The sequence below is a fragment of the Botryllus schlosseri genome, chromosome 6, assembly GCF_051294905.1.
Source record: "Botryllus schlosseri isolate E-star chromosome 6, Bs_hap1, whole genome shotgun sequence".
Lineage (NCBI taxonomy): Eukaryota > Metazoa > Chordata > Ascidiacea > Stolidobranchia > Styelidae > Botryllus > Botryllus schlosseri.
The window spans coordinates 14,126,243-14,154,241 of NC_137241.1; the positions used below are offsets into that span (position 1 = coordinate 14,126,243).

A 27,999-nucleotide genomic window follows, 5' to 3' on the forward strand; every position below is an offset into this window, starting at 1 on the left:
TCGAGCTCGCCCCCCCCCCAATTGGGGGGTTTGGGGTGCGGCAGTTACGGTGCTGGGTGGCCGCAACCCGTTACCGATGAGAAGGTTTTGAGTGGCCCATTAGGTAACTTTTGATAGTCATATTTTATCAGAAAATGAATTGCCCAGATCGTGAACTTGCAAGGCCAACCAAAAATTTGATTAATTTTGCCGCGACACTTTGAGATGTTGATAACTAAAATATCAGTAGTTCCGGCGCATTGGCATTATAACTAGGGACCAGCAGTCATATGTTCGTATACAATAAAGCCTACACAACAGTTCGTAAATTGCATGTGGTCCTTCGGTCGGAGAGGTTGGTAATACCTGCCTTCGATGGATTGGCGGATCTGGGGTGTGTGTTTGTGGGGGGAGCTCCCCTGAACTCACAAACAATTTTTTGTGGCTACGCCCTTGAGCTGAAGGCCATAAGTTTTGTCCTGATTTCCGGAATGAATTCTTCTTTATGAGTAGATTAATTAAGAGCTGGGATCAGAAAGCCCAGAAAATACCCGATATAAAGAAAGAACAAGAAATACCGTCTAAAAAGGACTGACGAAGAAAGATTAACATCGAAAAAGACATCGGGCACTTTGGCCGAGGTGGGTGCCTGATTAAGAAACCGCGACTGCTGATCGTTTCACCATACCTATTTGTTCATTACATCGCATTGTGTCCAAGGGCGTAGCCAGAAGAAATATTTGGGGGGGGGCGAAAAATTCGATGACGTAAATGAACCCCCCCCCATCCTTAAAGACAAGGAAAAAATAGGTAAAATCGATGGACTTGGGCGCTGATTGGATTATTAACATAACATCTGGGGCGATCGTTATATATATTCCACTCACAGACGGATGTCATCAAATGATGATTGTAGAAAACCAGGACGACAACACTTTCGCGCGAAGCGCGAAGATTTTTCATGGTTAATGAATTAAAATTGGTTCATTATATTGGTCTTTGCATATTGTAAATACGTTTTCATTATCAGATTTGCCGGCATAGGGCTGATAGAAGTGGTGTCAAACATTCAGGGGGCAATTAATTATACATCTTGAGCTATATGTTCATACCACACGGCAAGACTATTTAGAGTTTCTAGAGCAGGGTGGCCAAAGGGCCACATGAGACTTACGAACCATTGCGCGGGTCACTTGAATGTTGATGACCTTTTTTAGTCTTCCGATAGGAGGGTACCGGATAATAGGTAACGTTGAAAACAATACTTATATTAATACGCATCAAAATCAATGACAATTATGACATGAAGACTTGGTGTGGATCCCCAACCTAGCCGCGCGAAATATTGTACATTATATAGTCATATACGACGATCTGCGAAAAATGTGGCTGACCCCTGGCTACGCCAATGCGTCGGAACTCAGAACTGATATTTTAGTCGGCAAAATCCCAAATTTCGCGGTCAGGCTAATCAAATTTTAGTTATTCGGTTTTGGTAATTTATTTTTTGATAATACTAGTAATTTCGAGAATTAACCCGCGAGCCTCTCTAAACCTTCTCGCGGGACACGGGTTGGCCGCCCCTGTTCTAGAGGTTGGACGCCGGACGGGACAATTGTCATTTATTGCTGTTACTTCATGACTTGCGTAGAAAGGTGTCACCACTCAAGAGATCGAGCACACGCAAGGTCGTAGCCCGTAGCCAGAAAAACAATTTATTTTTATTTTTATATTGTTTGGGGGTGGGGGATTATGACTTTAGGGGAGCTCTCCCGTGGGAACATCTCGCAGAACCGTACATCCTGCCATATGCAATTTCATCACTACCCTTTATACATACGATTCTTAGACGCACACACACACATACCCTATGGAAGCTTCCAGTTGCCAACTATAGCTTATTAGGCGGTCGTTGTACGGATGAGCCCAAATCGCTGACATAAAGTGATGAACAATCAGTGTGAATTTCGGCCCTAGTCGCGCGGAGCGGAAATTTTTTTTTGAATAAATGAAAGAATTTGATCAATAATATTGGTACGTCTATATGAGCAAGTGGTGTCCATTCTTATTACTTCGTTGAAGCACGGTTTGTTCGTAACCTCTGGTAGAGATTGACGCTACTTCAAAGATTGAAATCGCTGATACATACCAGACCAAATTAAAAAACTCCTTTGATCAGCCTCGTTCAATTTCAAATTAGCAATTTTTAACGGGAGGTGGTGATATTTTCCTGTGCCAGTTGCGTTTATGTTGGAGGGGTCTGATTGCAGGGACAGCTGGATCATTCGGCGCCAGCCATTTAAGCACCCGAAAATCTGTATCGGAGGCTTCGGAATACATGCGTCGGTTTTATGGTGGTCAATCATTTTGGGAGCGCACTTTGCGGAGTAGCATGTAGCATACTTTATATATCTTCGTGTGTCCCGGAACGGAAGTTGCCGGAGCTAACAGTCCCCAACCCCCATACTGAACTGACACTCCTACAGACTCAATCAACCCAACGACCTCGGGCTACTCTAGTGTATCTACTGGTACTGTTGTATTCTCATAATTGAGAATGCAGCTAAATTCAATAATGGGTATTTGCGGAATAAATTTTTTTCGTGATACCGATAACAAAATCGAGACATGAACGGACACTAAATCGCGCGAAGCGCGAAGAAAAAATTTTAGGTTGCATACATTTGCCCCAAAATACTCTAATGTCTATTGATTTTACGAAAATTTTCAAAAAATTTGGGGGGGGGGGGCGTCCCCCCCAATTCGCCCCCCCCCCTGGCTACGCCAGTGATTGTGTCTTGTAGGCCTATATCGCACTGTAGCCTACATTGTGTGTGTGTCTTGGGCACTTTCCATACCTCATGATTCAATCGGTCAATATCATCGGGAATTGCATATAATTATATTAATTGCTATCAACTTCTTGTCCTCTCTGCTCACGTAATCAGATTTACCGGTAGAGCTGAGTGAGGCGTCTTGGAAACTGTAGGGCCGGTTGGTATGACTCCGTAACATGATGTTATTTCGTGACCTCTTGTCTGCCATATCAAAAAATTTAGAATCGTCCAAACGAAGGCTACTAAAATATAAAAGACGCACACGATTTCAAATTGGCATTTCTTAACTGGCATAAAACTTTTCCCTGCGGGATGGTATTTGTCGTTAGGGGTTCAGATTGCCAAGACAGTAGTTTGTATGTACAGATAGATAGATAGATCATTTATTAAATTCGTCTCACCAGGAAAATTTGAATATTCAAATAATCGGTATGGACAGGGAAGGGACGATACGACCGAGTGGTCATCTAGTCAATCCCTTCCCTAAAGAGCATACAAATTACATCTCACGTGACAGACGAACACAATAAATTTCAAAAACACCAAAATGAAAGAGATCGGTATAAGTCGGAAGTTTTCGGTCAGCATAAGGGCAGTCCTTTTCGGCCAAGGTTTTCTCGCTGCCGATCGTTCTCGCACACTTCTTGGAGTCGCATGTTACATGGCCTAAAACTTTTTATAAGTCTTGGTGCGTCGTGGCGCGGTAATGGCCAACGCTGATATGCCTATTTCTATAAATCTTGCGTATTTTTTCTTGGGGGAAGAGTACCCAAAAATCAAGATATCTGACAACTTGAAATCGCGCGTAGAGCGAAAAAAAATTTGAAAAAGTTGCATAAATTTTCAAAAAATACTCTATAATTTATGCTAATTCACGAAATAATTTTGGGCCCGCTTCGAGCTCAGGCCCCCAATCGGGGGGTTTGGGGTGCGTCCTCAAAGCAATAGCAATTTGCAATTTCGACTGCCATGCCTGAAGCTTTTACGAAGGCCATGTTCGAAGTAGATTGATTGAAGGAGTGAAGTTTACTTCATAACCCAACGGCCCACTAGTGACTGCAATTGCGCATTGCTGAAGATAGTTTTTAGTACTTGAGTGAAGGAGCCTGACCGTGACAGAGCGTTATCGTTTTCGCGATGGTCGATTCTCACTTCGGCTGCAGCAAAGGGCGGGCCCTTTTCAGGACTCAAATCGTTATCTGCGATAGTATGTGCTAATCCGGTAGAGTTTCCACTCTTGACATATGCCGCAAATTTCGATTCGGTTTGTTATGATAACTGCCAGCTCTTGTCGTTTTACTTTTAGATTTCACCGCACATTGAGGTTATCAGCCACATTTATAGTTATAGGCTACTGGTCGGACCTCAGTCAGGGGCGACCTGTGACGCTACGTGCGGTAGCTTACTGTTATGCACCGTATGAGGATCGTGATTTACTATGTTGATAGAAATCCGTCCACTCCGCGATCATCGGTAAATTATATACTGGATCACATCACTATACGCTCTGCATTTTTCGTCACTTTGTTGTTAATACAAATATCTTGTTTTATTGTTATATATAATAAGCAAGGTGAGGAGATTATTCCTTCATTTCATCTCGACATTGAGAAATTCTATGTCGGATCCTCATACACTACACAAAAGTGATAGCTTTAATAGTGCGTAACTGGACGTATTCATTAGAAAAAGACGAGTACCTTTCGATAGAATTCGATGTTCAATCATTCACTGAATTATAACTAGCTGTTCCAGTATTAGTACATTATTCTTATCCTGGTTATGGTTGAATTAGTTTTTTCACATGTGTGGAACATTTAATTATAAGCAAGAACTGACACAGTGACATGAATGCGTGTGACCATTCTTCGCTGAACTGAAACAAACAACACCAATGCTGAACTTATTTGGCCTGTGCCTCTGTGGTATGTTTTGGTTTTGAAGACTAATAAATGACTATTAGTCATGTACAGCGCAAACGCCTTATATCTATCGGCTATATGTGACCATGCAAAGTTTGACAAATCTAGAATGTTGTTTTATGTACTACTGGCCCGTATGTTGATGTATATTACAATATAGGCCATAATAATAATTAGTCTGTATTAACCATAGGAATAACCATATTTGTGCAATGATGCTATGCCATGACTGTTGTAATATGATTATTTTCTTAGGACAGAGGTATGCCAGTACTTTCAGCATTTTTTGATCGCGAAGGCCAATTTTGAGGATTAAGAGCTGTTATCTTCCTGCACACAATAGTGCGAAGCGAAACTTGGCACATAAAAAGTCCTACTTCGATCCAATTTTGCCTGCATGTTTTATGCAGTTCAAGCTGTAATTGACTAAGTTCCACACTATAAGGCCACGGTATAGAGTGATGATATACCAATATACCATCATATCATCTATTATGCTATATCCAATGAATTCGGAAGTGATCATTATTGTAGGTTTTCTTTGGCTATTGGTTCAAGGTTCAACAATCGATGTTTAATAATAATGGATTGATTGTTGAATATTTCCTTCTCAGGAAGTTATCAAGATAATTGAAGGTATCCGATGTCTAATGTCTTATATCTTCTTATTGGTAAAGTAGCCTTATGAGTATTTAACAAGTAAACATGAGTAATACCGACTTATCATGTGAGTATTGTTTTGCAGTTATGTTTTTATATAGGTATCCTTCCTTTGTCTGATTAGAATTTGACATGATTTTATCCTGAATCGGATTACAAGTATCTGCTGCAACGGAAATCTCATTTTCATGGAAAGCCACTCTTGATCTTATGGAATATCGGAGCATTGACTGAAATATAACATCTCCGCAATATCGGCAATGACCTCTGTTATGATGCAACCGCGTGCGCAGTACAAGAATGGTAAAGTCAACCTGGATGAACGGCATTCAGGGACTGAGATGGCTGTAGACTGCCCGCCGTCTTTCGTTCAAGCTTATCCTCCAAACGGAGGAATGTCTACACCACATCTAGAAACACCACCACCGACTCCCGCCACTGGATTTGGACCTCAAAAGGTATTGTGATTATGATTATGTGGTTTGTATTGTGGGGTTTGAATATGTATATCTTCAAGAGCAACACGGACAAAGATCTAGAAGCGGCAGCAAACGCGGCCGCATCTCTTCCACAGCCACAAATGGATTATACACGGATACACCGGTAGGTAATCTCATTTTATATTACCCTTCTTGTGAGGGGATTGATGCTTTGTTTGCTACAGTCCTTACATCGTAGTTCATCGGCATTCCAGCAGTAATTATGATTGATATGTTTAGCTACGGTATCAATTGATCAGAAAAGTGGTCATTCAAGGCAATCAAATCTTATATGTTCAAGTTTGGAAAACTAAGAGCTGTTGTAGACGACGGTATGCAAATTATGGCAATGTGTTCTTTTCTTTGGCGAAAATGTAGCCGTAGGATGATGTACTTGGGTCATAACACAATGAAAAACAGTTCTGTCACTTTTCATTTCAACAATGTTTGCAATATGTATCTTGTCTGTGATATGCAACATCAAAAAGGTTGCCTCGTTTGTTCGAGACCAACATAGGCAAGATGCCCTTGAAGAAGTGGCCTGTCAAACATCCATTTCCGCTAATTCTGTGAATATCAAGTCCTGTGCAAGTTACGAACCTAAATTCTTTACACTTTGCTAATCTGCTAATATGGGCACAGTTGGTTAAATACGACCGTTGAGCATGCAAGGTAAGATCAATGAAAATCTGTAACAACATTCATGAATATTTGTTAATATGACAGACTCATGATAGGATTTATCTTTGTATCAACTATCAAGTTCTTGTACGTTCCTCAGAATGAGGGAATCGATGAAGCGAAAGAGAGAACTTGAAAAGCGAGACCGCAAAGTGCGTGAAGACATGACCAGAGAGGATAATGCGGAAAAGCTTAGACAGTACGTCTTGCGGCTACTATCATTTAACACACAAATTTCAGCGCCATTGATGTTACAGAATGAAGGCCATGACACCAGAGGAGGCGGTAGCCTCGAGAATGAAAGGAGTTCCGAATCTAGGCTACGAAGAGGACAGCTCTGCTGGTGAATACGAACAATTTGCAGAGTCCTCTACTTTAAGTAAGCTTTCTCTTGTGATTTGTTACATGTTGTACACTCTGTAGGCCTACACTGTCAGTGTGCATTCCATATGTATCAAAATTGCCCACGCTTAGTTTGTGAGAAGCCAACACAATGGGTATACTGGGAAATGGACGCAGGACAGTTGGGTAGTAGTTAGTATGTTGGTGGCTTTGAAACTTCTTTACTGCGTTTAGTACAATGACACCCTTGACTGTAAGGAATCTCCTATTCGCTGTTGCAATGATTGAGCGTTGAATATCAGAACCCGCAATTTCTTGATTATTTCGTTTTGTTTCAACCTCAATTAGACAGTGGGGTCGTCAGCTAATTGGCCTTCACCAATATTCCCACGGTTTTGTCAAATGGTTGTACAAATGTACAGTTACGACTACGTCTACACTGTAATGCAATTATAAGTTACTCAACTGTTCATTTTGTGTTGTCACAATCGTTATACACCTCAAAACGAGCATTTCATTGTGTTTTGCTTGTAATTTCTCACTTGTGGACTATATCCGTATATTATTTAGATATCACAACTTTACATTGTCCTGATGAATATTAGATAGTTGTCCATAAGTTATCTACACCCTATTGACAGCATTACATTTCATTACTCTGCATACGAATGACTCGTCTCTTTTGCAGGTGTCGACGCCATCTTCGCTGCCCTTCACGACATTTCAAAAGAAAGTCGCGATCCTTCTTTATTAAAAGATTTGAAATATGTTGAGAATATGATGCATAATGATTCTTTTCGGGTGGGTTCTGGGATATTGAATATGATGTATGTTGATTTTTGGCAACGGGTTGTTTTTTTGTTAAGGATTCTTTGGAATTGCACGAAATTTTGAGGCAGAAGACTGTCACCAACTCTGCCTTTTCTCCTTTGCACAGAGACGCCGTCATTCTGGTTGAAGAAGTGAGTCGAAAATTGTTATTTTTGTGACTGAGTGCGTGCAATGGAAAACTGTCACTTTTCATAGCTAGGGTATCGGCCGTTGTCGAGTGGAGGAGGTACTTATTTGATATTTCTGTATGTAGAAGGGCTCTCGAATATGCTTCGTCCTTTTGATAATGACACGCTGGTGAAACTTGTGTCCTTGTCTTGGTAGCCTACATTGGAATTTCGATTATATTTAATACCTAATGAATAATTGTCCGATCATTGATTATGTTCAATGACACACAGAGATAATCAATGGACGCATGTGACATAAATTATATTATATCTGGCTAAAGCCGGATTAATAACAGAAGATAGCAACTAACTGACAGATCAATTCGATTTCAAACATACAAATGGACTCGGACTATTTTTAACTAAATCGTGGAACATGTGTCATGTTACAATTGTGAAAGAGCTTTAAATTTGTGATGGTATTACAATAATGTCTCCATCAGTGAACCAGTAGAAAAGTGTGGCTCAAGCCTGAGGATATACTCATGTCAAATTGTGTTTGTGCACAGTAGATAGACACACCGACATACAGTTAAATAACAATCGGGCACCAAATGAGATACCAGTGGTATGAAGTCTTATAGTGTTGGTTTGCATTGTTCGTGCTGGTACGTTGATTAGACTAAGGCTAAGGCATGCCCGAGCCGATATGATGTCACCCACAGGTGCTCACACTTTGGTTTGGCACGATCGACCTTCCTGTTTCCGTATGTCACAATCAATCAGCACTCCGTCTAGGGTTCCGGAATTTTAAATATGTTACCCTGCTATCACTACTACTACTGCCTGAACAGTCTTTATTTGGTAATGGTTATTTTCTATTTGAATATTGATTCTACACTCCAAATCGATTCGGGCGGATTTTTTGTATCTATGATTGTAAACGCTCCTCAACATGAAGCAAGTTGCTTAGAGATTGAAACTGTTGCTGTTACGTCGTTTTGTGTACTCTACAGTAATGATTTTTATAGTTAGACCGTTACTCTTATCTTCAGGTCGCGATTTTTGTGAACCAAAGCCATCTTCGGTGATCATTTTATAAATCATTATTTTCTGACCTAAAAATAAAAGATTTTGCACTAAGAAATGAAAATTTTGACACCAAACTACTTGATTTGCACTCAAGTATCAAAATTAGGCATTGTTACACATAATGTTGAAATTGTAGTTCTTTTCTACATTTTTGGTTGGAACTGAATGTCCTAAGAAGTCACTTGGCGATAATAAATATGAACGTTCAACAGAAACACCTGTTGCATCATACAGACAATGTTGTCTACATTGACCTTTTTAGATCGTAACCCTATTCTGAGTTTTGTTAATGATGTAAGAACCAATAACCACGCTGTCAAGTTCCAGATTCAGTTTTCATTTATCTGCGTGAGCTTGTAAAAACTACTGATTCACTAAAAATTTCACTCAATTTTAGGTGTGTTGGTCATCGCGCCATGTCAACTTGTTTGTTTTATTCGATATTTTTTGATTCACAATGGGACGTCTGCAACAGTAAGCCTGTAAAGTAGGCAACAAGGTGTAACTGTGAAATGACAAAGGAAAAGTTCACCGACAGTCCTCCACGACACCAATGAAATGCAGTTTGCAAAAAAAATAACTTCGTAAACAATTTTTAGACCTAATGCTACAATTTTGTCAAAACTTTGTAATGTCAAAAAATAATCACCCTACTCATAAGTAAAGATCATGAATTGTTACCTTACATGCCTTCTATGAAGGTCCCATATATATCGTCGCTGGAAAACCAAACTGTCCTATGTCCACTTTTGGTGATTTTGACATTTTTGGTTTCTGTTACTATTTGGACATAGGTCTTTCTTTTTAGCTGGGTTTCATGTTTCTAGGTAGTGTGATCAATGGTCAAGTGGACATGTACACATGGATTTTCAAGGCAAATTGAAAACCAAACTGGGTTATGTCCAAATTATGGACATAAACCTCTTTGACCTTCCACTTGACTAAGGTTTTATGTACGCCTGTGAGGCTCTATGTCCATCATTGCATGTAAGTAAAGTGGCGGGAAGATCCTGCCATGTGTCATTCAAGTGTTCTATAGTATCTCTCAGGATGTAATTACCTTTTTAGTTAGGTTAATGCATGTTCTCGAATATGCTCTGCCAAAATTCAGAGATGAACAGTGTGAGATGCCAGAATTCAAAGTATTGGTAGATTAACAGTGAGAGATGAGATAATAATACTTGTGTTGAAATTTAGATGTTACTCATGTCTTGATGTTTTTACTGGATTCCTATTAAAATTTGTTGATTACAGGGATATATTATGGTAATTCCCAGTACTTGTGGTTTAAAAGTGGCAGAATGAATCGAATTAGAATAAATTCAAGGGTGTCAACGGATGCCTGGCAATTCGATGAGAAAAACCAGTTGGACACTGACAGATCGTCTTATATGCATTTTGGAGATAATTGGAGGGATGCAAGAATACAAGGAACAGTTATAAAAGCTTTAGGATCTAAATGGCAAGTGAAAAGTTGTTTCTAGAAGGAATCGCAGATAGACAAGGAAGAGTTGCAGTTGAGCCATCTTGTTCTGGTGGTGCTGTAAACAGAGGCAGTGACTCTGACTCTGAGGAGATTGAATTAAGTGACTCTGCAGCGGGAAGTGGGGGGTGGTTCAAAATAATAACAGAACGGTTGTTGTAATGCTATGCCATGCCTCTACTGTTTTTGAATTTGAGGAGATAACTTTAAATTTCATGGTAATTTGACATTCACAAAGTGAATATGACAATGCACACTCTGTCATTGAAAACGCCACCAGAGGAAAGTGCATATTTACCACAAAACAATGGGAAATGGCAATAAAAATGGCATTTAAGAAGAATTCTCCTGAAGTCAATGCCTTTATTACAATGACGTGATTGACTTCAAGTCACAACAGGGTTTTCCGCAGTATGCCTCAATTTGGCGGAGCAAATCCATCATTGATGCTGGGAAAAATGCCGGTGAAAAAATTTACTGGTCAAAAGTGATGCAAATGAAATTTTTGAAGGGTTCCAATTCAACAGTTTTTTTCAAGTATAGTTACAGTGAGCCCTCGTTCCAAAATTTGCAGCTGTCCAGTTCAAGACCAGCAACTAGGTCAAATGCCACAGTTCTACCGCTGCTGTATCAGGAGAGACCAGGGATTCCGGCAGACAAATACAAAGACTTGTCTAAACTCTTGTGATAAAAATTTGGTTCCTCCACACCTGCATTCCTTTTACAAAACCCTTCCGGTGGCATGCACTAGTGAAGGGAGTGACTGAGTTATTCAGTTTCTTTCATCCGTTTCATTAATTGTGTTCCTGTTTCTTAGTTTGAAATTATTTAGTCTCACTCATTCGTTTCATTTGTTACCGGTATGTTCCTGTTTCTTACTTTGACATTATTATGCCATAAAATGCTGATAAAGTACATTATTGACGCATTGATTGGTAATTTGAAGAGGAATTATGTCCAAGAAAATGCTACTTAGTGGAGGACTATTTGAGAACCAAACCGGCCTATGTCCAAAATGGGGGCTGAAAATAGGGGTTGGTCTTATTTTGAGAAGCAAAAAATTATGCGATATGCCAGCTATATGCATATATATCAGTATCCCAGGAGCTCACTGCTGGCGTGTGGAGAGTGTGAGCATGATAACTCTGGGAAATCTTCTTTTTCGATTATCTCAGCTCGCTGTTTTGTGACATAGCGCAGTTTGGTTTTCCAGCGACGATATATTATGCATCCTGTAAGACTGTAACCATAGTTTAAAAGCGTTTGAAATCTTCCCTTGTGTATATTCTGTTTGTTATTTATGTTCCGGTTGATGAAGAAATGAAATCTCTCTCTCTGTCTCATTTGACGTTGTGACTTAATTTTTGGTTTTCCAATCGAATTTGTTGCAATTGGCCGCCACTCATTCCTAAATCACTTCAGGGTATTTCCGATTTGAGTAATTTTTTATGTTTCCTTGATGTTATGCCTGGGGGCTTCAAGCTGAAGCCAATATTGTAAATTGCCCGCCATTATTGTTTAACAAAATTCACATCAGACCGTCTGTTATCTGATTTTTGTCATTCAGTTGCTCTTTACTAAATTCATGCCCATTTGGATCAGTGTTAGAGATGCTGAAGATTTATCATAGTAATATCGCTTAGAAATTGTGAAAGATACATTTGCTGTAGCCTGTAGAGATTCATGTTTTATGATGAAAAAATTGAATTGTCCATTGATGAGAATAACCAATGAGATTATGTTAATGCCAATAATGAAAACAGCAATCAGTGTCGCATGGGGCATACATGCTACATGCTCTTTCAAGCCTCGCAAATCTTCATGGTTCATCGATCTCTCGTAGTATTGAATTATGCTGTAGAAGTATTTGTGGAATTTCACTGTAGAGTTTGGAATGTGATTATATCTCTTATATCGTGTTTCTAAGAATCATACCCAGCTCTGGACAAACTGTTTACTCTGGTCTGCATATAGCAGGCAATGTTCTGAATTTGCTACTTCGTTGGGTTGTCTGAAGATGCTAACCACTGAGTTTGATTTTAGCTTGATGATGACCTGACGTCGAGTACAGACGGTACTGCGAGAGAGCTGTCCGCTTTATTGTCAAAACACCACATCAAAGTAAGCAGTATTTTACAGTGTACTGCTGTATTAGATGCTTCAGATCCAATGTAACCGGATAGTGTTGTTGCAACTTGCATTCTATGTTTCTGCGGATTACAGAATCATAGATTTTCTGAAAATACACAGCCGATTAATTTGTGCTCGTAACAGCTGTTTGTTCATGCTGAAATCGGGTCTACTTCTGTTGGATACAACTTGATAGATGACCCAAAATAGCGATGTATGTCAAAAATGAACACAAATCTTATAAATAAGGACGATATGACAACCCTTATATCCCATGGTTTCATGTCCTACAGTGCTAGTATTAATGTAATAAGTCGTAATCGTAATGAGTCTTCGTTTATCGGCAGGGCCTTCTTCAATCGCACGACGGCGTGGCAGAATTCGCGTATGTGCCCCCACCTCACCCGAACATCCCGTCCGCCGTTATGAACCCCGAAGACAAAGTTCTGCTGCAAAACGCGGCCAAATATACCACAAAACCAGCCAAAGTAGTGACTGTTACCAAAAATAACGCTCCGTTAGGAGCGACTGTCCGTGTTGAAGAAGACGGCAACGTCATCATTAGCCGCGTTGTCGTCGGTGGGGCCGCGGAAAAGTCTGGATTACTTCAAGAGGGAGACGAGATACTCGAAGTAAACGGCAGGGTATGTAAACATTCCGCAAATTCCGTTTTGTCGCGTCATAGTATGTATCATTTTGATGTCATCTGGCACAAAGAAACAGCCGTGTGTTGTTTGGCTGGAGATATCATGTCCCAATTTTTGTGATGTAGAAATGTATCGTGGTAGTGAGCTGTGTTAGGGCTGTGTTTCTTTGTGATTTTTGCACTTTGTGCTTCTCTTTCAGACCATGAGAGGTTTCGATGTGAACGAAGTGGGCGACGCAATAGGCGCTATGTCTGGAACGCTCAAGTTTCTCATCATACCCGCCGACGGTAACGTTACTCGAAACGGGGGACATCCGGTTTTTGATATGAGTAAAGAGCCAGTCGTAAGTTTCCTTGGAGGTTGTTTTTCTTGTATTGTGCATCAGTTCCCAGATCTCTTCATTTTAATTTTGCCCGGTAGCCTACACTGCGCGTTGTGCCATGTGGATGTTGTAATGGGGCACGAGAGAAGTGTTGAAAATCATTTATTTTATTCAATTTTTCATTGGTTTAAGGTTTTTGCTCGTATCAACTTCCAAGCAAAATAACTCGGTCACTATCATTTATTGGTAGGGCTCGACACAACGATTTGAGTACCGGTATGAATTACAATGAAAATATAGGTCTTCACATCAAGGCTTAATATCCATCGCTGTCGTCTCTAAATCTCGGCTAGTCGTATCCAAGCTTCAGAAAACACGTAGCACAAGTCTATGAATGTACATGTACATTGTACAATGTGCATGGAATGACATTCTGTCAAGTTATTGATCAAGCCTCACACTAGTCACAAAAGGCCACAAAATCGTTCTGTTCCCGAAAGAGTAAATCGTTTTGGATGACTTGAAACTGGCGATATTTTCTTTGTGGTGGCAAAAACTGGGCGTATCTGAACTTTTTCAGGTCATTATTTCTATTATTAGTACTAATAGGTGGTGCTCAATTACTCAATTCAACATGAAGCTTAATACTCGAATCTGAATCGAATCACCCAGGTACTCGATATTGCCCATCGCTACTTATTAGATATGCTATCTCAACTCCACACAGTTTTAACGAGTGCGTTTCTGCCAGCTAGAAAGGCTCTGAAAGAATTCTGACTTCAAGTGGATCCTTTGTTTAATTAGTCTGACCTGATCTTGCTATGGTAAGAGGATTTGATAAGAGTAGCGCTCTAGTTTTATTTTTCGTTACCATTAAGGATTGAGGTTATATTTGTTTGACTTTGAATTGATGAGATTTTATAATCACCTGGTGCAGGCCACACTGTGGTGGTATTCACTGATCGACGGAAGTTACCGTCAGATCGATCTAATCCCGAACTCGAGACAAATTGACAGCGATAAAACACAGAAAAAGTTACGTCCCTAATCATTGGATTTGGATGTAACCGGAGGTTGTCAAAGTAGCCAGCGTTGTGTAAGAGGAAGTAGAAATTCTTATAATTTACAATTTGTACTTTATAATTACAAGTAGAAATAGCAATTATATTATAACTACTTCAATTGGATGTAGAATATGAAAAGTACTCAATTAGGTAATTGCATGAAGTGAATTTGGCAAGGGTGACATATTTATAGCAGTTAATCCAAGGTGGCTACTTTCAAAATAACATGATTCTTCTTCACGAGTGATACAAAATGACTAATCACACTAAAAGGTACAATCTTGGAATTTTTAGAATTTTAATGTTTTCAGTTACAGTGATACAGGAGGTATTTATGATATTTTCGCCCGTAACTGGGATGCTATCTTGTCCTAAACTACCTTTTACTTTTCAAAATCCAAAGTAAAAGAGTAGGCAGTTTTTCCCAGAAACTGCTTCGGTCGAAGTGGACTTTAAAACAGTGGTTGTCAACCGCTGGTCCGTGGCAAGATATATTAGAATTTTATATCTCAATTTCAAAATACAGGGAGCTGGGCACTTCTCAATATTATAGAAATGAAACATCAAATTTTAAACTGATTTAGAAGTGTGGGACGTAATTTTTGGATGGTGTCATTATAGAAAGTGCATGGTCTACTTCGGACGTTCATCACGATGGTACCAGCGTTATTAGAAACTGCTCAATAGTAGCCTACAACTCGCTTCAAAAAGGTTGAGAACCTCTGCTCTAAAAAGAGAACCGCTCCTTCTGTTTCAGACGCACGTCCGAGCGCTTTTCGATTACGACGCGTACGACGACATGTTTCTCCCTTGCCGGGAGCTGGGCCTCTCTTTTCAAAAGGGCGACATACTGCACATCATGTCCCAAGACGACAGGGACTGGTGGCAGGCTTATAGGGAGGGAGACCAGGACAACCTCACCCTGCCGGGCATGATACCCGCTCAGGACTTCTGGCATCAGTACGTTTTATATGTTCAATACGTCAGAATTCGGTTGGAAAATATTCAGAATCAGAATTGTCAAGATTGGTCACATTATACACAAGAATGCGATGTATTGACCTCTGATCAAAACACAGACTTGATGTCTTGTATGTTCTTGCTTTTGACGCTTCAGTGTGCTATCAAGCCTTCATTCATGATCTGAAAATCAACAACTGAATCAAAGAGCTTGCTGGGAATGATTGTTGGAGACATAGTATCAATGTAAATCGTTGACTTTTAGCTTACTCTGATGTCATATCTGAATTGATGGTCATTGTTGGAGTATTTGGTTGTGGTAAGGTGGTGTTCGTGAAGTATTGCATCACATTACATGTAAATAAAAATAAATCCAAGGAAACTTGTGGTACTGATCCTATTTGTAACCTGATTTGTTTTGCCTGAGTTCGCATTACTGATATTGTTAGCACTGCAAGGGGAGGCAGGCACTAGCCTACTAAGAAAGCTAAACGATATTCTCGTCAGTATTTTGGGATGATATGAATAGGATTTCATGTTTGCTGCAGGCTCGAAGCGATCCGGATATCTCTGGAGAAGAAGGAGGAGGCGCCGGAGGAGAGGAAGAGCTTGATGTGCGGGAGGGGACGGAAGAAGAAGAACAAGAAGAAGAAAGGAAAGAAAAAGGACGTCGACACTGTCAGCGAAGGTAAGCTGCCTCTGTATCGAGTGATAGCTATGCTTAGCGTATGTCCTCTCTTTAAAAGTAAACGGTCCTCCGAAGACGCTCACAAATGCCCACGCCCAAATGTCCTTTTTTCTGCATTTGAGTTTGTTGCTAATGCTTTGAACGAGACTTTTAGGTGATACGTTATAATCTTTATATTCATTTCCCAAAAAATTACTGTAGCCATGCAACGATGCTGAATTGTTTGTTTAAAAAATTACCCACAACTTTTCTGACGGAAGTTCGTACTTTATGATATTTCACGATGTTGTTTAAAAGGATGATTCTTTATTTGCTTTTAGCTGAGTATGGGAACCGCAAAGTATTAATGAATTTAATTTGTGTATTTTGTTTCTAATTTTTGCTTTGCTTTGTAACTGTAACTTTTGCCTTCAACTCCCAAGGAGATGTAAAACATCATCAAACTCAAACGTAACAACTCAATTTTTGGTATACTTGCCGGCAAAAAAATGTCTATTTTAGGGTGCTGAAAATATGGTAGGACTGTTGATAGCTTAATTCGAAATTTGTGTGATGTTCGCTTACGTGACGGTAATTTGGAAAGGGCATTGCGACAGGCATAGGCGCCGACTTTTTTTTTTACGAGGTGGCGAAGTCTTGTGACGTCATAATTGTTCCGTGTCGATGACGTCATCGTCGCACTAAAACGCACTTTCCTACATGCCGCTGGTGTACGTGCAGAGTACCAATCACTGATTGATTGATTGATCAGCGTTAACCATTTGCGTTTTACGTTACGTTTTAATACCGACTCTGCACTCATTATTATCAAACCATGCTGTCGAGTGATTAAGTGGAATCTTCAAACGGTACGATCATTCGTCCGACGATGTATGCGGGCAATACCGACGATGTATACGGGCCTGTGCATTCCATCATCGAACAAAAATCAGAATTTACGTCGCCGAGAATTTGAAGTTGCATCAATGTTATCAACGCGCAATGCGTCTTGTGAGTAACGAAATACACCACGCACTGGGCTGGCAAGTTCGCAAGTAACACACGACAACTCTCGAATATGAGGTTTCAAACCGACAATAATGATGATTACAAACGTGAAATCACGCAGCTAATCAGCAATTGTCTCGTGCGGTTTCTGGCTTCGCATCGAGGAGCTCGCATCGCGGCAATTGTTTGCAGATTAAAACAGGGATTTTGGCGGCATTGGTGCATTTCCCGATTTATGTTCGCTAAGCATTTTTGGAGTACATCCAGGCGCGAAGCCAGGGGGTTTCGGGGGTCGAAAGCCCCTCCTTTGAAAGCGCGAATCCGCCACCTTAAACGCGAAACCCCGCCCTTTTCAAATGAGCGCTCTGACGCTAATACTCGGTTGCAATCAGACATGGGGTGATTACTTCACGAATGTAATCGATTGCGATTACGATTACTTGTGAATCCCGCGATTACGATTACGATTACAGCAAAATCAGAAAGTAGTCGATTACGATTACGATTACATTTCAAAAGTAATCACGATTACGCACGATTACATTTGTTTTGCTTCTTGGAACTAATTTCAGAAGAGATATTGGAAGACAATACAAGGCTTGCGATGAAAAGGTCTAATGAGTTAACAACTTTCTTTATAAATCATACGTCATTTGCTTGTTTCGTCATAATGAACCCATTGCCCAACTCTACGCAGGACTATTCGTCGCACCCAACGATTTGCATTGCCAGGTCCGTAATTGCCAGGCATTGCCAGGTCCGTAATTGCCACACCCCAAACTTCCCAATAGGACCGGGAGCGAGCTCTAAGGGGACTCAAAAGTATTTCGTAAATCAACATAAATTATTATAGAGTATTTTCAAGAGAGTTAATTACCTTGAAAATTTTCTTCGAGCTTCGGGATTTAATGTCTCTAAATAGCTTGATTTTGAAATTCTTACCTCTCCCCCCAAGAAAAAAAGCAAGCATAATTTATAGGAATAGGCATTTCGGTGGCGGTTATTGCTCCGCCACGACACACCAAAAGACGTATGCAATTTCGGCCAACATACAACCCCACAAAGTGTGGTACCAAAGAATGACCTTCGTGCCAAAACTTTTGATATGTGTCCGTTGCCAGTAGCCGCGCTCTGTGGGCATGACGAATAGTCCGTTCCTTCCAATCTGAGCCCCAATAATGCCAATGCCACCCGGGGTACCCACAGAGGAATGAAGACATGACTGTTTGTGTGTGCGTCTCACGAAAGTTTTTATTTAGTCTGCTACGTTTGGGCGACTACAGTATCTTTTGATTATATAAAAAACGGGAGGTCACGAATCAACAACATAAAATAAAGTAATTATAACAACTTACCAGATGCTATAATTATGAATTACGTGCCCCCCAGCTCTACCGGTAAGTCTGAATTAATAGCAATATAATGTAATTACCAATATTATTGACGAAATTCAGTCATCGACTTGAAAACTGACCACCCTATGGGGCCCCAATACCCAGGATTGTAATGACTCGAGTCATGACTCGACTCGAGTCGCGATGTTTTGGTGACTAGACTTGACCCGAGTCATTTTTTCAAATGCGTAAATTGACTCGACTTGTACTAGAGTCATTTTGCATGACTCGAGCCAAGTCATATGACTCGAGACTAGAACGGCCAAGACAGACATTCCACGTAACTTCGAAGAATAGTAAAGTTACCACATTATTTGTATTTCGTCTATCGGTCCTGATACTTGGAAATAGGGCCCATAAAAAGTGAAAACTGATGAAAATTACGATATTATGTATACGAGCCATTCTATATCACTCGAGCATAGTTGAAAAAGGGGGGTTGAACCGGATTGATCTGAAAACTGATCTGTGAACATAACGACTTGAGGCATCGCACACGAGCCAAACACCATGACTCCGACTCGTCCATATACTAGCTGACTTGGACTCGGACTTGACTGGAGGTGAATTGAAAATGACTCGACTTGACTCGAGTCAAAACTATAAAATTGCGATTGACTTGTGACTCGGAACATTGTGACTTGGTTACAACCCTACCAATACCAACGTTGGGAGTGGGGCACGAATTGCTGTTTTGGTCCTTATTGTACCTACAACCCACGCTAACATGGTGTATAAGCGGATGGCCGTGGCGACAGGTATAAATCTCGAGTGAAGAACTATGAAATAACGATCGGCGCCCGTTTCAAGTGGAGTCATATGAGAATAAGATAAAGTGAACCTAAAATTCTACTTTACACTTAATACAGATACTTAAACCTGCCGTTACGAGAAACAGCAAAGAACGGGTCGGTTATGATATATATCACCAGCTGTTGATTTTAACCATCGTAATGTTTTATTTGAGTACAAAATTTCAAATCTTTGTCCGGTGTACGTACAATACATACGTATACTACGTAGATAGGCCTACTGCTCGCCAAGCAGCAACGGTCAAACTGCGTTTAACTAAGCATAACCAAACATCAATACATAAGCTACTATTTGAAACTAGGCAGAGTGGTGATTATTATCTTGCTGCGAGGTAGTGGCGTCTGGAGTGTATTGATAACCTGATATACAGCATGGCTCACACTGTTCTAACAATAACACAACAATGTACATCGAATATATATTTAACTACGTGTGGATACTTCTTACGGAAGGACGGGCAAAGCTAATACTTATGACGTAATAATGAGCCGTGGCGTTTGAAAATCAACCGTTCGCGCTATCAATAAGCCCATTTACATGGTCAAGTCGTCTTGAAGCCAAGTCGTCTTGGAGTGACGTCATGAGACGGCTTGCCAAAGTGATCGCGTTTACATGGTCATGTTTATCGCAGCTCGAGTGATACACAGCACTGTGGGATTCAGCTCGGGAATGTGCTACGGCAGTTGATATATCCAGAAATACTTCAACACAATTCTAGAATGACCAAATACACCGTGTATATATTCTTTCTGATAGTGAGTTGGGCAAGTTATATTGCTGGCTGTACTCGCTTCATAAGTTGTGTTGCTGAACAAATAAGACCACGTGCATATTATAAAAGCAGTATCATGTACTGATAGAGCTTTCATATTAACCCAGTTGAAAAAAAGTTGTTCAACTGGGTGAATGTGAAAGCTCTATCAGTACATGGTACTGCTTTTATAATATGCACGTGGTCTTATTTGTTCACCGTCACAACTTATGAAGCGAGTACAACCAACAATATAACTTGCCCAACTCACAATCAGAAAGAATATATACACGGCGTATTTGGTCATTCTAGAATTGTGTTGAAGTATTTCTGGGTTTCTCAACTGCCGTAGCATATTCCCGAGCTGAATCCCAAAGTGCTGTGTATCACTCGAGATGCGATAAACATGACCATGTAAACTCGATCACTTTGGCAAGCCGTCTCATGACGTCACTCCAAGACGACTTGGCTTCAAGACGACTTGACCATGTAAATGGGCTTAATAACCTGGTATAACATCTCTTCCTTGTTCACGAATGTTCGGTAATGTCATATTCATTGTACAAATAAAAAGTAATCGTTCTTTCACAAAGAAATCGATTAGATATGTGAAGTAGTCGATTACGATTACGATTACTTTTGATTTTTTTCGAATGTAATCGATTGCGATTACGATTACTTGAAAATGCTGTAATCGTCGTAATCGATTACGATTACTAATCGCGATTACCCCATATCTGGTTGCAATTCAGTCGTATTATCAGTGTTACGCGCGGCCAATTAACGAAAGGCGTGTCGACAATAAGCGAGATTCGTCCGTACGCATTGCACTGCACAATGTAACGCGACACGATCTCCCGCTGAGAGAATTGCAAAATTAGGTCATTCATTGCCCCGCGCTCGGCAATTGCTGGTAGCCTCATTTATCGCGTCACCTACAAGCCTAATTCCACTGGCTTGAATAATCGCATCTGCAATAGGCCGGGTGCGCACGATATCATCGTTGGCTTACAAAATCGCATCTGCATTGGCTTGGTGCACACGAGATCATCACTGGCCTACACAATCGCATCTGCAATAGGCCTAGTACGAAAGATGTCGCTAGCCTAACTACCGCGTCTCGGGCCTACCATGCTTTGGCTCCTACTTCCCGATGGCGATAGCTTGGATAAAATGCCGTTAAGTGTATGCTGATTAGCGATTGTGGTTAAAGAGTGACTTCGCGAAACTGAATGACATCGAATGTCCGCAAACATGTGCGACGCGTGCGTACATGCGTAATTGATTCCCGCTAATACTTGAGCATAACCATCAGAAGCTGTGATAAGGCTTGAGTTATAAAAGAAGAAAGGTTTGAACCACCTGAAATCGGCGTCATTGTAGCACATATTCCAAATAAACTGGTACATTTTGACTTGCGCAAATCGTCGCCAAGGCTACATAAGACGTAGGACGCATTGATAAGCGCGCGTATTTAATTGTTCACGACCGATCAGGTAGTCGCTAATTAACAGCACTTCCGGACTAGTCGACAAGCTTATCATACGAGTATGCCGTATAATCATCAACACGATGATATCGTGCACAACAGGCAGAAGCCGCCAATGCAGATGCGATTGCGTAGACAAGCGATGATATAGTTTGAACTGGGCCTATTGCAGATGCGATAAATCAGGCTGGCGACAATTGCCACGCGCAAGACAATGACTGACCTAATTTCGCGACCATCTCAGCGGGATATCATCACAGACTCTTCGCGCTGATTGAAAACTTGCCTGTCGCAAATTGGGCGCACGAACACTGATAATACAATTATTGAATTGCAACTGAATATATGATTTAATATTGTCATTTCAAAATGACGGGGTTTCGCGTTTCAAACAGGGGGATTCGAACCTCCTGGCTACGAGCATGGTACACACGCGTATAAATAACTAAGACGTCTCTAAGGATGTCGCATCGATTCGCCTGATTACTAATTACTGGTTACAAACAACTTATGCGTTTTGAGCATTTCGTACGAGGTGGCCGCCACCTCGGAATGTTCAATGAGAAGCTTAAGAGTTCATTTTTTTGGTGATTATGCTGACAAAGTTGTACCTCCTGAACTGCAAATATGCTTGTTGGGCCGTAGAAAGTACTAGTTTCTTACTCAACTGGTGTTGCAGTATAAATAAATGAAGATTATAATCAAATAGATTTTTCAAATTGTTGTATCGGTATCGACTCATTATTTCAATTGTGATCATGCTCCAATTGTGACAATTTGCCTGTCATTTCAAGCATTTTCAAGGGAATTGTGGTTTGGCCAACCTGGGCTAGTTCTATGTTGATGGGCGAAATGGGCTTTCAGACCTTGTTTCGAGTTTTTAGTCATCCTTCCCGTAGTAGTAAGTGGTACCGGTAGGCCTATCTTTGTTTCGTTATCATTTGGTGCGATGTGCAGACCGGCGGTATTATGAAAATTTCAGAAGGAGACGAAATCGAAGTGTACGAAGAGATGGCTTTGTACCATCAGCCGGAAACGAAGAAGAGGCCGGTCGTGCTTATCGCGTTGCCGAATGTCGGCCGACATGAACTGCGTCAGCGGTTGGTGGAAAACGATCGCGACCGGTTTTCATTTGCCGTGCCACGTAAGTCTTTACTTAGGCTTTGCTTGTCCTGGATGATGTGCAACGTTTTTGTAAAATCTGCCAAACGAAATGGAGTAAGCCAAGGCACTGGCACATATAATGTCTTTCCTTTGGCGTTAATGCCGTGTCTCTGTTATACGTACTCCCTGTTGCAATTAAGGCTGAGCGCACCAATTCGATTACTCTAATCCGATTTGAGTATCAATTGTAATGATTCGATTCGATTTTTCTCAATCAGTATAAATATACGCCTTTTGCATTTAAGAGTTATTTTGTCAACAAAAAAACACTGAACTCCTTCCCGTCGTTGGGAGCATTCAAACCTCGATTGGCGGTATCACACTGTCCAACACACGTAGCCTGTTATCGGAAACGGTGTTTTTGGGTAATGCCGATCTAAGCACAGCATTGTCACAAAGCGCTGTGGAATAGTTTTGGTTAAGAAACACAAAAATATTTTTGATGTGACGTAAGGTTGGTGTTATTTTCTTTGTGGTAGCGAAACGGTAGCCTGCGCATTTAGACTTACGAAGTCGTCTATTCCGCCTTGATGTCACGCTAGGTGATGCTCAAATGCTCGAGAGCGGAATCGAATCATCCAGTGCTCAATATTCTCCAGCCCTTAATTGCGATGCCATTTTTTGCGATTTTTACATTTTCCGTCAGCACGCACAAATAACGTAATTCAATTCAGACACAACGCGGGCAAGACACGCCAACGAGGTCGAAGGCGAAGATTATCACTACGTCCCGGTCCACGAATTCGAAGAGATGATCACCAACGACGAGTTTCTCGAGCACGGGTCTTTCGAAAAGAATCTCTACGGCACCACGATACAGGCGGTCCAAACGGTCATCGACTCTGGGAAGATCTGCATTCTCAATCTCCACGCCGAGGTGCGTTGTGATCATATACAAAATCTACTGCCCATCATCAGAATTACAGGCTGATCATTTGAGGACATGCCCAAATTTCAACGTTGTCTGTTACCCAGGGTTGCCACACCCTCCTCATTTAATTGATTTTGTCCTGTTGCTGAAGTGTGATGTGTCGTAGAACACCACCATCTTTCATAAGCACTGATATTTATTTGTTTCCTGGCTGGTACTCAAGACCCGTTTATAGACACTCATATGTTAACACAGGAATTGAGGGGATGATAAAAAGATATTAATGATTCAGGGCTACCAACAAAGAAAAGTTTCTTGCGCGTTGCCTTTTGTATCATTAAAATATCTAAACTTCCCTTCTTTGGAGATATCACGGATTGGCTATGGAAATGCTCTGGTTTTCAGGATAAATCAGAAGTATATCTAAGCTACGCAAGATCCAAAACATAAGATCTAGTGTACATGCACAACTCAACTTATCAATAAAGCATTGCTGTATGCCGAGCTTTATAAATTATTATATTATTGGTATGCTCGTCATATCATATGACCGCATATTATGGTGTATTGATTTAATAACGTATTCTTATAATAGCAACAAGCATTTTCACAGTGGAATTTGTCGATTTCAGTCTGGTTTAGTCTTGCCATTACCATTTCATTGTAAGTTACGTACATCCTGTAGTGTGTGCCAAGCATGCGTGAAATTGAATCAATTATCCTGGCACCCTTCACCATCACTTCCAGGGTGAGAATAATCTCATAATAACCCGTTCCAGAACTATTGGATAGAGAGTTGCTGGAATACAACACATTATGAAGTGGAACTGGTGATTCTATCACTTGTTATTATCTATCCATTTCCCAAGTAGAGACTGCCATTTGCTAACATTCTTTAGCTGGTAACACACTTACCCGAATACGCTGCAAGCAAACCGTTTGATTTTGAAAGAACTGTCGTCGCATTGCTCTTTATTTTACAGTCTTTCATAGTGGGCTCATGCTTGAGAAATTAGATTACTTGATGCGTCAGCACCGAATAATCAGCGCCAACCTTGGACATCAATATCGCTCTGGCATCACTTTACTTATAAGAAAGAGTCGTAGTGCCAGCCGACAATATTCGGGTTCATTTCCATATGAATATACTATTTGATTGTGTATTGAAGTTCTGTACCTCCAAGAAGCTCTTCATGTCATTCTATGCATCCTTAATTCCTTTGGCATTTCATCAGGGTTGTAACCAAGTCAGAAGGCTCCGAGTCACAAGTCAATCTCACTTTTATAGTAAGTCGAGTCGTTTTCCATTCACCACCGAGTCCAAGTCATCGATCAGAGGTTCGAGTCCGAGTCATGGTTTTATGACTCGAGTCCGAGTCATTGTAGTGACTGCTCAGTTTCCAGTTAAAGTCTTGTTAACCCACTTTTTATAACTCTGTTATGTGTGATATCGAATGGTTCGCATTCAACATATACTAATTTTCCTCACTTTTAGCAGTTTCTTGTCGCATTTCAAACACAAGTACTAATAGACGAAATCCCAATAGTCTTTATACTATTCTTCGAAATTCAAATGAAATGTAGGTTCAAGTCGAGTCCAAGTCGAGTCAATAGACAGATTGACTCGAGTCGAGTCATTTCTGAATTTTGCGAAAATGACTCGAGTCATTACAACTCTGCATTTCATGCGCAGAGCGCCGCATCTACTAATAAGATGAATTTCAGATTCAAATCCGGAGTTCATTCATTCCAAAACCTGATTGTTTTGTGGTAAAGACTGAAATTTTATGCGCAAATTGGCAAAATCATAAATCTGAATCTGGCACACAATCTCCAAATCCAGATTTCCCAAACCTCGACACATGTCCATCTCTGTTAGAAAATATATTGGCGATGCAAATTTTTGAAGCTCTCTCAGCATGTCGCCCCCGAAGCACATCCACTTCACATTGGCATTTACTCGAGGTTTCAACTCTTTTCAGTCGCTGAGGCGCTTGAAAAGCACGTCGCTGAAACCGTACATCATCTTTATCGCACCGCCTCCGCTGGAAAGGCTACGCCAAAATGTCTCGAAAGAAGGCAAGCAGATGAAGGAGGAGGAACTGCGTAAGATCATCGAGAGCGCTCGCATTGTCGAGTCCAAGTACGCCCACCACTTCGACGAGATCATACGCAACACGGACCTCAGCCGATCGTACGCCGAGCTGCTGCGGCTCATCAACAAACTGGATACTGAACCGCAGTGGGTGCCTGCTGCATGGCTGGATTGAATTCTCAAATTCGTGCAAACTTTGCGACCTTCAAAGCAAAACTCGGCTTTCGAATGCGAATCTACTTACAACTGCCTTAATCTATTTTGTTGCATTGTCGTATGGAGCGTCGTTGGTCGGTTGACTTTTTGTATGGAAATTTTCAGGTAAGCGCCTGTCGGCGTTCTTTGTGCGTTCGGCCAATGTCGTCCCGTTGCCGATATTTGATGCTTGGTCATTGTGACTCCTATTTTAGCGGTTGCGTTTGTCACATTTTTATGAGATGAATTTGTTGCAATGTGATGAAATGTGCTAGGAACGTGTTCGCGGGTCGCGTACCGAGCCTCCTTTTTTATGAAACTGGTTGAATATGTCCAGCGTGGCGCTAATCCGTGTTTACACCTACTACTTTATGAACTTTACTATCATCTTACGCCATCCATGTGTTGATTACTCTGTATTTTGCGTTGTCGGTGGAAGTTTGTCATGCTACTGTTACAGTTTCAACATCAGCTTTTTCAGACTTAGTTCTGCGTATTCACTTGAGGCTGACTCGAGCCGGTGTGGAAATAGGCCTTCAACTAGATTCAATCCCTGATTTTGTGTATACTCAGCATTTGCCACCGAATAGTTATGATTCTATCTGACTTGCTTTGGCTTGTGATGGCAGCCATTTCAGTATGACTTTCCTTAATATCTTGACTAATGGAAGTGGTTGCGATAATGCACCCGCGTGTGACCGTGTTTATGTCACACCAGTAACCCCATCTGATTGAAAACTAGGTCATTGGCTTCATTCTTGTGTTGCTCACATTCCCTTGTATGTAACAATCTTTTTGATACTAGGTTGTTGTCGGGAAAAGCGGCAATGTTCTTGCCGTTCAAATGTGCTTGAGCAGGTATTTATTAGCCACTAGGTGCCATAAGACAGGCTTGTTAAGGCTGTTAATGCGTCGCTCATTTTGAGTATCAGTTGCTGTAGTACGCGGGTCATTGTAATACATGAAATGTTCTTCAAATATTGATCGGTGAACACAGAACAGGGTTACTCTGGTGTGTCGATGCTGCAATATGCAGCATCCCTGTGCACAGCGCTATACAGCGAGCTTCGGCCGTGGTTCACTATTCTTTAATCCTTTTCTGACGAATTTCAACGTTTCTCATCCCGTTTGACTGGCGATCAAATAGTCATTGTATATTTGTGTTAATTGCAGTAAAAGTATATTTATGCATTGTTTTAACGGTACCGAAACTTTGGGGCGTTACAGTCTTACAATTTCCGTGTCGCAAGCAACGGTAGGTTATACTGTTATTTCATTCTCTAGTGTACTAGCAATTTCTCAGATCACCAACTTTTGTACAAATGTTATATATAACCTATTATCTTACATCCCTTTGAAACTATTATATCCGACAATGCTATTAATAAATCTTGATTGTTTATGATACACATGCGTCGAATTCTCTGCAGAAAGAATATTTCTTTATAATTGTGTTATTGGTTATGTGTTTACTTGCATTGTTGCTGACAGGAGTACATACCAGAAATGGTGTCTCGCGTGGCTACTGGTTATAAAGCCTTGAAGGACACTATTCCTGAAAAGGTCGAGTTTCAATATCCGTTCAGGTGCAGTGGAGTTTTTAGCTGACTTCCGGAGTGGTACCGTCCGCCCCCATTTAGCCATGGTGATAATACGCTCACAAGCTGGATGATAACTCCTTCCTTGTCCAGCGGCATATGCAGTACATAGATCGTGTGCATGTAGATCATGAATCGGTGAATGTGCCGCAAAAACATCAAAGACAAAAATAACTACATCCTTTCCTGTTCGAAAACCTGTCCCGCTTTCGGTCTGCTGCACAGATTCGTAGCCTGGTGTCAAGAGAAGGACGGCGTTGAACTTACAAATTACACTGTCCTTACTGTTGATTTATGTCGATTTTTTGCAGGTACTGTCCAACCAGTAATCAGGACTCGGCGACGGTGATCTTATTAGTACGGCAATTTTTTTAACCTAAATAACGGAAGATTTTGACCTAAAAAAAATCTAAAT

The 27,999-nt window shown here is 40.8% G+C and overlaps 2 protein-coding genes across 2 annotated transcripts in view; one reads left to right on the forward strand and one right to left on the reverse strand.

Moving 5' to 3' along the window:
- LOC145440300 (uncharacterized) overlaps positions 1-27,999 on the reverse strand; it is an 84,946-nt gene that overhangs the window by 18,753 nt on the left and 38,194 nt on the right. The gene's annotated exons all lie outside the window — the stretch shown is intronic.
- LOC145440292 (protein PALS1-like) lies at positions 5,453-27,393 on the forward strand. Its single transcript, XM_080317859.1, has 14 exons — positions 5,453-5,856; positions 5,916-6,001; positions 6,659-6,757; positions 6,816-6,937; positions 7,589-7,701; positions 7,767-7,862; positions 12,460-12,537; positions 12,894-13,190; positions 13,393-13,536; positions 15,337-15,539; positions 16,088-16,227; positions 22,644-22,805; positions 23,500-23,702; positions 25,679-27,393. The coding sequence occupies exons 1-14, from the start codon at positions 5,659-5,661 to the stop codon at positions 25,964-25,966; spliced, it is 2,229 nt and encodes a 742-aa protein (XP_080173985.1). The 5' UTR covers positions 5,453-5,658; the 3' UTR covers positions 25,967-27,393.

Coding starts and splice junctions, on each gene's coding strand:
- LOC145440292 (XM_080317859.1), top strand. CDS start 5,659: ATGACCTCTGTTATGATGCAACCGCGTGCGCAGTACAAGAATGGTAAA. Junction 6,002..6,658: donor GATTATACACGGATACACCG/GTAGGTAATCTC, acceptor TACGTTCCTCAG/AATGAGGGAATCGATGAAGC. Junction 22,806..23,499: donor GTTTTCATTTGCCGTGCCAC/GTAAGTCTTTAC, acceptor AATTCAATTCAG/ACACAACGCGGGCAAGACAC.